Consider the following 12,195-nt stretch of genomic DNA (forward strand, 5'->3'; position numbering starts at 1 on the left):
CACAGGAAGAAAAAAACCTAAAATACCTTAACTGCTTGTTACCACGTTTCAATGCTGCCTGCTATCTGTCAGCTGCAGGAGAAGTTGGTCCCTTGCCAGATTGCTCTGTATTTGGTGGATGAGCTATTTTTATTTCATGAATAATGCTTGGCATTCAACACCCACCAGTGATATCTATAAATGTCTCCTATGATGAATTTGGCAATCTAGCTCAAGGCTGTGGAGTGGGGGCTACTCGGATGTTGGGGATTTGTTGGGATTCTTCTTTCTTCAATTATTGTCCAAAGGCTTATTTTGTTCATTTGATTCTGTGGACTGAAGGAGTGAGTGGAGGAAAGGGAAGATGAGAAGAAAGAGGGAGGGTAAAATTTGATGTTATTGAGTGTCCTTGATTGTTGGTGGGCAATTCTATGCTGGGAGTGCCTCTGAGGTGTGTGTGGTAAAACTTGTCTTGATCTACTTTAATCGAAGATCTGGCCAAGATGTGTTTTACATGATCCTTGTGCTTGAAAGTTAAAATAGTCAGCATGGTACTCTTATGGTGTGTGGGCTGTGCTCTCAGGTCCTGCCTGGAGCAATCCTTGAAGTGAACCTGTCTCTTATGGGATAATTTTCCATAAACCAAATTACTGTCTAATAGAGACTATCTCTGACATTTTTGATGTGTAAATCAGTTCCAGAGAAGAAATGCTTAAGGGTGGGAAAAATATTTGCCTTTCAAATATAATCTACAATCTTGACCTTATCAATTGGCAGAGTTTGAAATAGAAGGCCCGGTTTCATTCCATTTGACTTTCTCAGACTTGTTTACTTCTGATTTCCATCAACCCTCTACATGTATGAGAACATTGTGGCAGGGTCTGCACATCTTTGTGCAGGGTTTAGTTTGTCCTGTTTCTCAGAGGTGGGCTGTGCTAGAGCAAGAGCTGTTTGAGAGAGTTGAGGCAGCCTCCTGAATATGGATGGAGATAAGGTGGAGAACTCGTGTAAGGATTGAAATGTTGGGCATTTCGTGCATAAACCATAATACTCCTCTTAATTCCTGCCTTCCAGGCATGAGTCCGTCTCTGCCCTGTCCTCTGTGCCTGCACTCTCATCAGACAGTGACAAGGATGGTGAAGATGAAGGGAATGATGAAGATGAGTTACGAGGGCTGCAGTCTTTCCATATTCAGTCCAACTGCAACAATGAGAGAGACTCAGGTATAAATGGAAGAGGGGCATGGGCAGAGCTGGAGGAAAATGGTGTGGATGTGAAGGGAGGTAAAGATGAGAGACACTGGCTTAGGGATAATAAGGTATGGGCAGAAAGAGCGAGACCAAAGCAGAAGCAGATGGATAGATACCAGTGGATAATGTGGAGCTGCCCATTCCTGCATCTGAAGAGGGGTGCATTTCGGAGTTCTCTGTCTAGAAATACAGTTGTTAAATTGGCAAGTTTGTTGCCAGTTCCAACTGACTAAAGAAATTTTGAATTAGTTTCATGGGCTGGGGTCTACAAGCTGTTAAAAGTCAGCAGAAGCCAAAAGGGATCAAGAGATCTCCTCAAAAGAGAGGACTTTAGAGATGTCTGAAAAAAACTTACCGTAGAGATTGCCATTACTAATTTTATGTATTTTTATGACAGATGGTACAGTGCATTGGAGCGTATTTTTTCCCAAGCTTTTGGGAGGGCACTGCACTGCAGCAAGTGTTCTGCAGTGGTCTGCTGATGCAAGGAAAATCTTACATAAAACTGTATGTCTCCATTAAAATTTTGATACAATGATTTGAGTAGTCAGTGGGAAAGTATATGTTGACAGTGGTTCAAAAGGTGTAGGAATACTGCTTTTGTTGAAAGATGAAGCAAGAGGTTCTTCAAAAGCTGGGCTGCTGGCCAGGATGTCAACTAGGTGCATATCTCTTTACCTTTGCAGATCCAGACCTTACCCTCTCAAGAAGCCTTTCCCACTGGGAAATGAGGAGGGTGAGTTACTAAACCTTCTGACTGTATTTCTTGTTACAGGGAAACCAAAGAAGAAATTCCCAGAGAGATTAAAAATCTCTTCATTTGCACATGTGGGAAAGGTGCAGCTGTGGTGGGAAATCATTGAGAAGCCTCCGTCTGAAGAATTATTTGGAGATGGCAAAATAGAGCCTAGTTTAGGAGACTAGGGTGTTTAGAGTCTAGAGCTGCACTTGGGCTTTTTACATCAGTCTTTTTCCATCAGATGTTATGCTTTTGTCTTTTTTTTTTGATCTGAATCTCGTGTGGTGCTGAAGCTGTTCATATACTTGAGTCTGAACAAGACACTTAACTATTCAATTGCACAAGAAGCAACAACTAAAGTATCATTTTTGCTCAATGCTTTATGATTAAAGGTGCCCTTTCGAGCTGTCTCTTAGACAGTTTTCGAGGCTTTTATTGAGAAGGACATAATTATGTTTTTCTGTGGGTCTTGTGTTTTTGCTCCTTATTTTCCATCATTAAAAGTCAGTCTTTAAGATAGTCTGTGTTTTAATTTCCTTCAGGCCAAAGAGATAGCGGCAATCCAGCGCTCAGAGGCACCGATGAGCAAGATGCCCCGGCAACGTAGTCGCTGGTCCCAGCCAACCAGCAACATAGAGATGACAGTGAAATCCATGCTTGACCTGCGTCAGCTGGAGTCTTTCTCTGTTTCCCGTTCTCCAAGTCGAGACTCACTGTCTCAAAACAGCAATGGGGATGACAGGGAAGAGCACGCTGACCTTCCTGTGCACATCAACAAAGTAAGGGCAGTGCAACTCTGAGGAGGTGAACCCACTAACAATAGATGCATCTGTCCTGCATCTATTCATTATTACCTACATTTATTACTACCTCATGCCATTCTTTTTATCGTTAAAGGTTTTCTAAGTGACTTCTGAGGAACTTTATTGGATAACTCTTTTGTAATTAATACTCGAGCAATGTGTGATTCTGCTGTCTTATAGCAGAGACCATATGGGGTCAAGGTTTCTCTTCAATGACAGGAAGACTTCATATTTGCTTTTAGCTCTTTGAATATTTATGTCAAAAACAAGCTGAGAAGTTGAGTTTGGTGTGTAAAAACCTGGTAACGTGTTAGCTCACTCCGCTGGGATGCAGTTTCTTGATTCCAGTAGCCACTGGAATGTGGCTTACACAAAAGCCTTTACACAGTTGTTGGCTGTGATAGATAAGTAAATTCTCTTTGATCTTGGTATTGATGGGTCACAGCAAGTAATGTATCTTCATCCTCAGAAAGCTAGTACCTGTTTTCCAGTAGCAGTCTGTCTCAATGCCTAGCTTCATTAGAAGTTTTCCCTCCCCTATAATTATGTGACTAAGAAGAAGATTCAGATTGTTGTGTGCAGTAATTCAGTTTTTCAGCTGGAATGACCCAGTTTTGGGAATTGTCCTATCAGTCCATAGAAAGGAATGGAAGAACCTGCTGCCACATGGCTTACACTCCTGATGTGTGATCAAAGAGTATGTTACCAAAGAACTTTAGGGAATTGCAATAAGGAAACAAACCAGGAAAGTACAGCATTAGTCCGACAAGATTAGTAAATAAGGATCAGAAAATACATAGGACTGGTGTGTTTTGTGGTCTCAGATTGCTGATTATATTCTGTACTGTAGGGCATACTTTCTAGCCTTGCACAGAACTTGCTGATGTAAGATAAAACACCAGTAATATCTTTTTTTTTCTCTTTTTAATTAAACCAGGTTGGCAGCTCAATACCTCCCCAAGATAATGGTTCTTGTGTGCGACCCCAAGTGATTCGGCTTGTGTCTTGTGAAGAGGGGATTTTCTCTCAGGAACTGGAACCTTCTGAGAGTGAGGAATGTGTAATCTACCCTGAGCAAGATGAAATCCATCCCACAGACTCTAGCAGGTTAAAAATAAGCTCTCTGCTGTGCATGGCTCATATGTTTCTGTTCTGGTTTTCTTGCAGCTTGTGTAGTAACTTTGATGATCTGACTTACTGCTTGATTGATGTTAGGCATGTTTAGTTGAGTGTTTTATGTCAGATGGATGCTAAAGGAATATGAAACTAAGAAGGCACCATTAAAATAATTTTCTTCTGGGGAAACTGCACATTAGCAGTCTCCTCCAAGTTTTTTTTTTCTTTTGTTGAGTAAACAACTTGGGAGCAGCCTTGATGCTTTCTCCCTTATCTGGGTTGAAAATAGCAAGGGGAAACTCGGAAGCTTGAAAACTCACTGAGAGTGACACATATGTGGCAGTGAAATGCCTACCCAGGAGAAATGACAGGACACTTACGAAAATTGGGCAAGAATTTAGTGAATGTAGCATGTGATTACTCTTTTATGGGAAATAGAATGACTTGCACGATACAGATGGAATTGAAAAGGACCCTGGAGACAGTGGAGACCTTTTTAATTCCTTCGCTGTTTCTTCTGTTTTAATTTTGCATAATTTAACTTTTCCTGTACTCCCTTTTATTTTCCTTCCCTGAATTTTGTTCTTCCCTTCCCCTCTTGACCTGATGCTAGTAGCTGTTTAATTTTCTTTGTCTTCTGTCATGTTACAGAGAGTGGAGCTGATAGCTTTAGACAGACTTTATGCTAGAGTGCATGCCAGGATTTTGCAGTTGAGGCTGCTAGGTTTCACCTAGTTTATTTTTCATTTTTAGTTTTGTGATGATAGCATTTGGACAAAGTAGACCTATGTGCTGCTCCGTCATGTAAGGAAGGGAGGCCCTCAGGTGATATTGGATACAGACTGGACACATGGCAATGTTTACAGAGTGTGGGAGCTGCCAGGGGTAGTTGCCATTCAGTTCTGTTGATTGACTTCTGCATACTACCTTGTCTTGGAGTACATTTGAAGGCAAAGTATTTCAATAAGTGGAAAACTGAAGTCCTTAGGCATCAGGCAAGAGAACAGTGCTGGTGACATTTGACAAAATAAGATCCATGAAATCACAACAGAGATCAGTGACCGTGTCATACAAGATTGTATTTTTGTATGATGTTCTTTAGTAAATTAGTCTTTCTCAAAGCCAGAATCTTGTACAGTTTGCATTACAGAATTTTCCCAAAGAAGCAGGTCATGAACATGGGAAAAAATGTGTATTAGAGCTTAAATCTCTGGCAAACTAGAGCTTCTCTCCTGCAGATATAGACCCGGTCTTAACCTCTTTTTCATTATGTAGACTTCTACATTTGTTCCTCACCTGTGCTGGAAATCAAGCCAGAGCAGTGTGCTGCTGGTGCCTGGTAATCATGGGAACTGACAATGCCCAGAAAATCAGACAGTCCCCTTGGGACTTCCATGTCCAAGCTTAATGAAATGCAAAAAGTATACTCTATTATGATGAGAGAAATCAACTTATTTTTCTCTTTAAAGCCTTTCATTTGTAATAAAAGGTATTACTAACACAGGTAAGACCTTATTAAAGTTATAATGTGCTTCTTTGCATGTAAACAAATATCTCTTCTAGTGCTGTATCTTCCTGTCTTCCTTGTAGTGAGTTCCAGGTAAAAGCATTGCCCCATGGGAAGCTCTGTAGAGGTTATCACAGTAATGGATGCCCAGACAAACACAGTCCAGACAGTGCGTGCTCTGTAGATTACAGTAGCAGTCGTCTGTCCAGCCCAGACCATCCCAATGAAGGTAAGATGTAAAGACGTTATAAATGTATTTATATGTGGGTTCTTAGTGACCTGGCCTGAGGTCACACTCCTGTTAGTCACATTGGTCCTGCTGTACAGATTCAGGAGCACTTGAACAGGCACCTCAACTAAACCACTAGAAGCAGGAGTTGCTGCACTTGCCTTCTTTCCTTGTGCACCTTTGGCTTTCTCTTAGCTTGCTAGCAAAGGAGGCAGGTTTAGTACTGATAATGCTGTCGGCTATGCTGTTTGTGAGCTATGGTAGGTTAGAGAATCACTGCAAAAAATGCTGGCTGACTTTAACATTCTAGGTTCAATTTAGCATTTTTGTTGATTTTTTTTAAAACTTGACTAATGTTACTCTGATTAAGTTTTTACACCCTGGGGTTTTTTTTGTCTTTTTCCAGATTCTGAAGGCACTGAGCCTCTAAGCGTTGATGGTGTGTCAGACCTGGAGGGAGAAGAAGGAGAGGAGGATGTAGGTGCTAGCATGCCTGAGGGAGAAATTCCTCAGATACCTGATCAGGAAAAGTTTCTCAAGGAGCATTTTGGGACCTTGAGCAACACTGATGGAAAAGGTACATCTCTGTGTTCAGTGGGGAGACTTTTTAAGGTCACTCCTGATTTTTCCTCTATATAAACCAAAGCATGGATGCCTTCATGGATGTGTGTATATGGGGAGAGGGGAAAAAAATGGAAAACAGTGTAAGAGGCCTAAATAAGAGTGACATCTGTTAACTTCATCAGCCTGTGTGTAAATTTGTGTGCATGAGATTAAGCTCTGTGTCAGTTTGTGTTAATCGTAAGTTCTGGAATCCTAAAAAGCCGTTATCTTGCTCCTGCACTGGCTTTTCCTGTTGTAAAAGAGGGTATTGACTGCGCGTTCACCCCCCCATAGGTGACACGCAGTGGCCTCTAGTGGTGCATCAAGGCATAGCAATGTCACAAAAGAAAAGGCTGAAATGCTGGGTGGAGAGAGAGTAAGAGGAGACATCAGAGTGGCAAAGGAGCTGGTTTGCCTTTATCGACCAACTCCAGAACAAAGCATATCTTTTTAGGATTGATAATGGTTGCAGGCAGCAATATCTATGTGAAATTTTCGGGTTTTTATTTTTATTTTATTTTTTTTCCTCTTTGATTGGTTTGCTTTCTGCTTCATGCCAGTGTCTCACAGTCCTACATGCAGGATAGGACACAAAGGGAAGCAAAAAAGGAGGAGGCGTACCCTTAGGGAGAGTAGCATCTTAAGGCAGAGTAGTCTAAGTAGAGCACTAAAGGCAAAGAAAATGTAATTATTTCATTCTCATTATTTCATAGCTTAAAAAAAATCCCCTTGGATATCAGGAAACACTTGATAGTCTCTGTGGTAAGAAAACTGATATATGAGAATGTTCTGTAAATAAACTTCTCGTTTTTCTTTCTCCTTTAACCAAAATTTTTAGGTGGCTCATGTAGGAATCTGGAAAGAACTGAAAACCTCAGCATTTCCTCTCGCTTTCTTTCCCAGTCCCCGAGACTCAGGTATGGCTCTGCTTGTTTTGATTGTTTCTGTCTGTCTATTTATACTAATATGAGTAGGTCTCATGCTAGGTCCTGGGTGAAAATACTTGAACAAACTTCTGGCTTTGGTGTGTCTAGGCACAGCAAAGTGTTAGCACAGCACCTGGCAGCCTGTTTGCAGACTCTTGTGATTTGGGCAGGTTATCCTGGATCACTTTTTTCTATTTATTCTAATGTAACACTATTGTTATTTTTCCTCTTTCAACAACGTGCTTAATTGTTTCCTGATTAATGAATGTCTTGGTTGATTAAATTGGAGGAATCACTAATAATCTAATTTACTCTTCACTGTTTATGCTCTTTTTATTCTTTTGCATTTCATTCAGCTTGGACGATGAAAGTAGATTTGTCAACTTTTCCTTTGTTTTACAGTCTTTTCTTACTCAGCTTTGTTTCTTGGTCCCATGCCTTCACAGGGTGTTCTGGTGTCTCTCACAAAGCCCCACGGGGATATTATTCTTCCAAAAACCCCTCAACCTTAAAGCACTCCAAAAGGCCTCTGCAAGCTGTTTTCCTTGTTATTGAAAAAAAAAAAAGTCCTAACAAAGCAAATAAATTAAAAAAAAATTAGCTCAATGCTTTTATTGATTTGGGTTCATAAATGTCTAAAACAAACAAATACTCCTGTGTTCCTCTAAAATGACAATTTAGAATCTTAGCTCAAAGGAATTTCATTATATAGGACTAAGCAGATTTGAATACATCTTCTAAGGTTCACCAGCTTCAGCATGGTAGGGAAATTTGTTTATTATTGCTGTATTCAGCTGCTGTTGCTGCTGTCAGGAATGCCTCTTAGTCGTCTCATGTATGTTTGGGAAGAAAGCCAATAGTTAGCTATTGTGTAAGCTTCTGGAGAGTTGCAGTGATGACTAAAGGAAGTCACTGGTGCTCTAGAGATGTAACAAGGGAGGTAGTTTTCGATTATGAAAACCTCTGAGTTTTTAATCTGTTCAGCTGTTTAAACATGCCAGATTGGAAGTTCCCTCCTTTCTGAAATAAGCCCGCTGTGTTTGTCTGAAGTGGAGAGGGAGAGGAAATTAGGCTTTCCTCTTAAAGATACTGACCAGCTTTCCTAGTCCTTATGCTTTCATAATGTTAGGAAAGCATATTTACTTCCTCTTAGGGTTATCTTAGAATTGAAACTACTTAAATTTTAGTAAGGTGAGCTGAGCTGAGAGAAAAGACCTGACCTGACTTTGCCCAGTCTTTCCTATGCCTGGAATGTTTCCTTCTCTTTTGTCTTCATTTTTTACTGTGTCCTCCCGGGAAACAGCAACCCAATGCTATCTGTGATTGTACAGCCTATAGTCAAATGCCTGAAGACCAGAGCTTCCTGGGTTGAGTAGAATTAAGTGGTAACAGATTAGGGTATTTTTGACTCAAAAAATCCCAGACAGGGAGGGACTCTTTATTCCAGAGAAACTTAATGCATGTTCCATCTATCCAGGGAACATTGTTTTAACTGGGGTTTCTTTATTCTGTTCTTTAGACAATTGTCACTCTCTTCATCAAATCTGACACTGGATTCAAAGCCCATCGAGCCACCAACCCAGACCAGTCAGTTTACAGCAAACCTGTCAAAAAATGACAGCAGCCATCCTGGTGATGCATTGGAGAACAGCCAGCTTCTAGAGACTGTAAATTCAAATCAAGCTATTTACGTGCAGAAAAAGCGCAGATCAGCTTTGGAGACCAGCAGAGTTGGTATGGCCCCTGGACGGGTTATCGCCTCCTTTCCAGAAGGCCCTGTGAATGCAGTCATGAGAAAGGCACAGTCAGTACATGACCTCGTGCATGAGGGTAAGGACACACATTGGAATGATGGTATGAATCCGAGAATGAAACGGGGACATCTGAGTGGAGGACTTAAATTAAGCTTGTCTTTCTGCATACTAAACTTCAGGCTTTACATGTCTTCTAACTCCAAGCCTGTCAAGGGAAAATATTTTTAATATTATTAATTAAAGTATTATTTAATTTTTTAATTTGTAATGCAGAAGCTGGTCTTCTAATTATTAGTCTCTGATATTTGTTTGGCATCTATGGGAGGAGCACTGGCAAGGGTGAAATGAAGTATTTGTAAAAATATTCTTTTGCTGTGGGTCGTTGCTCCAAGCTAAGACTGAAGCTCCCCAGGGTGGGGAGGAGAGAAAGAGGGAAGAGACAATAATAAAGAGCTTACTGTAGCCACACCCACTGTTTGAAATTACTCTATTTTTGAAACAATCAATTATATTAATGAATTAATAAGTTGAATTAATAAGTGTTAAAAAACAAAAAAAACCCACCTAATCACCACAACAAGCACATACAAGTTTTTGCCTGCTTCCTCTGGCCTCTCACTTAAGAGTCACAGTGGTCTGAGGTCTTCTGACCATACACTTTAAGAACAAATCTGTTTCATGAGGAAGCAGGATGAGGGATGGGAAAAAAAAGAAAGCTGTTGAGGCTTGGTGATACTAACTTGAACTAGTGATTATCTTTTTACACATCTTTCAAGGGCTGAGCTGAGCTACATTAAATTCCAGTTTAGGAAGTCACTGCAGGCTCTTGTCTATTTTTGGTATGTTTGTCTGTTTAATTTTCACAGATAAGGGTCCAGGAGTGATATCCTCTGCCAAGCAGCGTCCTCAGACTCTTTTGGTGGTTGAGAAGGATCCCAGACCTAACAATTGCAGGGTGTTATCAGCCAGTATGTTGAAGATGGATGGATCTGGTGCTCTGCTGGCCAAAGATGTCAGGGCTGCAAAACCAAAGTCCTACATGAACCCCACAACCAGCTTCCGGGCTAAGATGTCAAGGAGCATATCTGTAGGGGAAAATCTGTACCTTGGTTGCTCCACTGAAATGTTGGCTGATGGGAGGACTAGTCCTCCAGTGACAGAGAAGACACAGTCTAGTTCCACATCAGATGCTGAGAAGATTAAGCTGCCAGTGAAAGAAAATGTTCCAGTGAAACCTGCAATCCAGCCAGTTGTAAACTGCTCATCTCCCAAGTCCTTCCACAGCAAGTTGGCATCATCAAACCGAGCACATCTGATTCTTGACATTCCCAAGCCATTGCCTGATAGACCCACACTGGCCTCCTTCTCACCCACTACCAAAACAAAAACCCTGCTTGAGCCACAGTCTCCACAGTCACCTGCTGGGGCATCTAAAAAGAAACCCTCTTTTCCTGAGGTCCGAGCCTCCAAGAGGGAGAACCAAACTGCTGGGCCTCTGGCTCCTGGTAGAGAGATCCCAACAGGGCTTGCTAAAGAGAGCCCAGTGGATTATCCAGCCTCAAGGACAGATTGCCAGGATGAGCCAGGAGTCACTAGTCTAAAACTGAGGGAGGTGTCAGAGGGCCAGCACCTAAGGTCTCCTGAGAGCACACTGCCCAGGGGCAGGGAGCGGATCACCGGCATCGCCTGTGTGCTAGACAGCCAACCCGGACTTTGCCCACTAGACCCCATCAGGCCGAGGTCTCCTACATCTGTAACTGCCTCGGCACAGGTCTCAGGTGTGCATGGATACCCATCTCTTATCTTCCCCCTTCTGTCTCCTGTCTTTGTGAACCGCCTCACGATCCCATCACATTTCTTTACGTCCAGCTTCTGGCCTGTCTCGTCCTGTCTGCACCTGTCTCGTTCCATAAACCATCCCCTCAATGGTGAGACACTTCTTCAATCTAACATCTTTTTCTCAGTCTTTAGTTTCCATTTCCTTTGGGTCTTATGTCTGACAGTCTTTCTTAGCTGAACCTTTTGTAAGTCTCAGAACTGTCACATTTTTAGTGATTTAGCTGTACAATTACCTCTAGGGGCTCAAACCTCTTTGTGGCCAATGCTAAAAGCTGATATGCTGGGAATTCCCTGGAGCGTGGAGGTCACATCCCCCACCCTCCTCTTGGAGCATGTTTAGACCAGCAAATGAAGGTGCAGTCCAACATGTGCTAACAGAACCAAGCAAGCACAGACAATACTGACAAAGTGAAGCTTTGCCAGACAGCTCAAACTTGCCTTTGTTAATATGCAAGTGTGCAGGGTCCGGAAGGGTTTGCATACAATTTTCTTCCATGAGATAAAGCTCATGGAGGTGAGCTCCTTGCTGTAGCTACCTGTGAGAGCAAGCAGGTCTTTGTGCTGTTACCACTCTGTTTTGAGGACATTTCTGCAAACTGAATATGCAGTGCATGTGCATTGAACATTAAAAAAAAAAAAAAGAAAAAAAAAAAAAAAGGTGGGTTAATTTTTGAATTATCTCTAGTCTGGAGAAAAAGGTACAAGATGAAAAACATTCACCTGCTGAAAACAGCTCTAAGATCTGTTACATTTTACATTACCTCATTTTAAGGTAGTTCAATCAAATGAAAACTAGCAGATAAGTTCAAATTGAAGCAGAAATCCTGCCCTCCAAGACAGGAAAACCTCCAGTGGCAGAGTCTGTGGCACTGTTTAGGGCCACATCATCTCCTGAAGTTTTTCTTTTGTGTCACAATCTGAAAGGAAATACACCTTTCTGAGTTCTGCATTAGAAAGCTGGATTATAACCACTGCTGATAGCTTGTACCTTAAGGGGCTATACAGTTTTTTACCCCTTTTGTTATGTTGTTCTTGCTCATATCTGAGAAAGGATAGCTGTAATCCTGTGATCAGTTACCTTCTGTGGTGCCAGGCTGTTGAACCAGTCATCAGTGGTTAAACATAATATTTCTGCACCAAAGCATTGCAGAAGGTTTAATCTGGTTTTGATGCACTGTTATTTTTCTTTTTGCATTTCCAGAGGCATCAAACACCTTAAGAGTGAAGCACTGTTATGAAAAATAGGAAATACAATGTTTTGTCTAAGAGACCTGCAGTTATCCTACTGTAGCTGCTCCAAAGAACAGTGAGTGCATCTGAAATTTTCAGACCTACCCCCTACAGGGGTGAGGTTTCTTCCAGCACCAGATGCAGCCTGAAGCTGTGGAATCATATTCTACAGCAGAATTGTAGTTGTCTATATTCTTCAGGCTGAGTTTTCTCTTCTAGA

At 41.6% G+C, this 12,195-nt stretch overlaps 1 protein-coding gene across 1 annotated transcript in view; it reads left to right on the forward strand.

Annotated features, from left to right (window-relative positions):
• MAPKBP1 (mitogen-activated protein kinase binding protein 1) overlaps positions 1–12,195 on the forward strand; it is a 100,089-nt gene that overhangs the window by 80,078 nt on the left and 7,816 nt on the right. The window contains exons 20-28 of the mRNA XM_066321239.1: positions 1,054–1,202; positions 1,916–1,965; positions 2,511–2,747; positions 3,709–3,878; positions 5,478–5,623; positions 6,030–6,200; positions 7,065–7,143; positions 8,672–8,982; positions 9,773–10,684. Of these exons, the coding sequence (XP_066177336.1) occupies positions 1,054–1,202; positions 1,916–1,965; positions 2,511–2,747; positions 3,709–3,878; positions 5,478–5,623; positions 6,030–6,200; positions 7,065–7,143; positions 8,672–8,982; positions 9,773–10,684 (2,225 nt within the window). The remainder of the gene's footprint in view (positions 1–1,053; positions 1,203–1,915; positions 1,966–2,510; positions 2,748–3,708; positions 3,879–5,477; positions 5,624–6,029; positions 6,201–7,064; positions 7,144–8,671; positions 8,983–9,772; positions 10,685–12,195) is intronic.

This window comes from Sylvia atricapilla, chromosome 6 (genome assembly GCF_009819655.1).
Source record: "Sylvia atricapilla isolate bSylAtr1 chromosome 6, bSylAtr1.pri, whole genome shotgun sequence".
NCBI classification, from domain to species: domain Eukaryota; kingdom Metazoa; phylum Chordata; class Aves; order Passeriformes; family Sylviidae; genus Sylvia; species Sylvia atricapilla.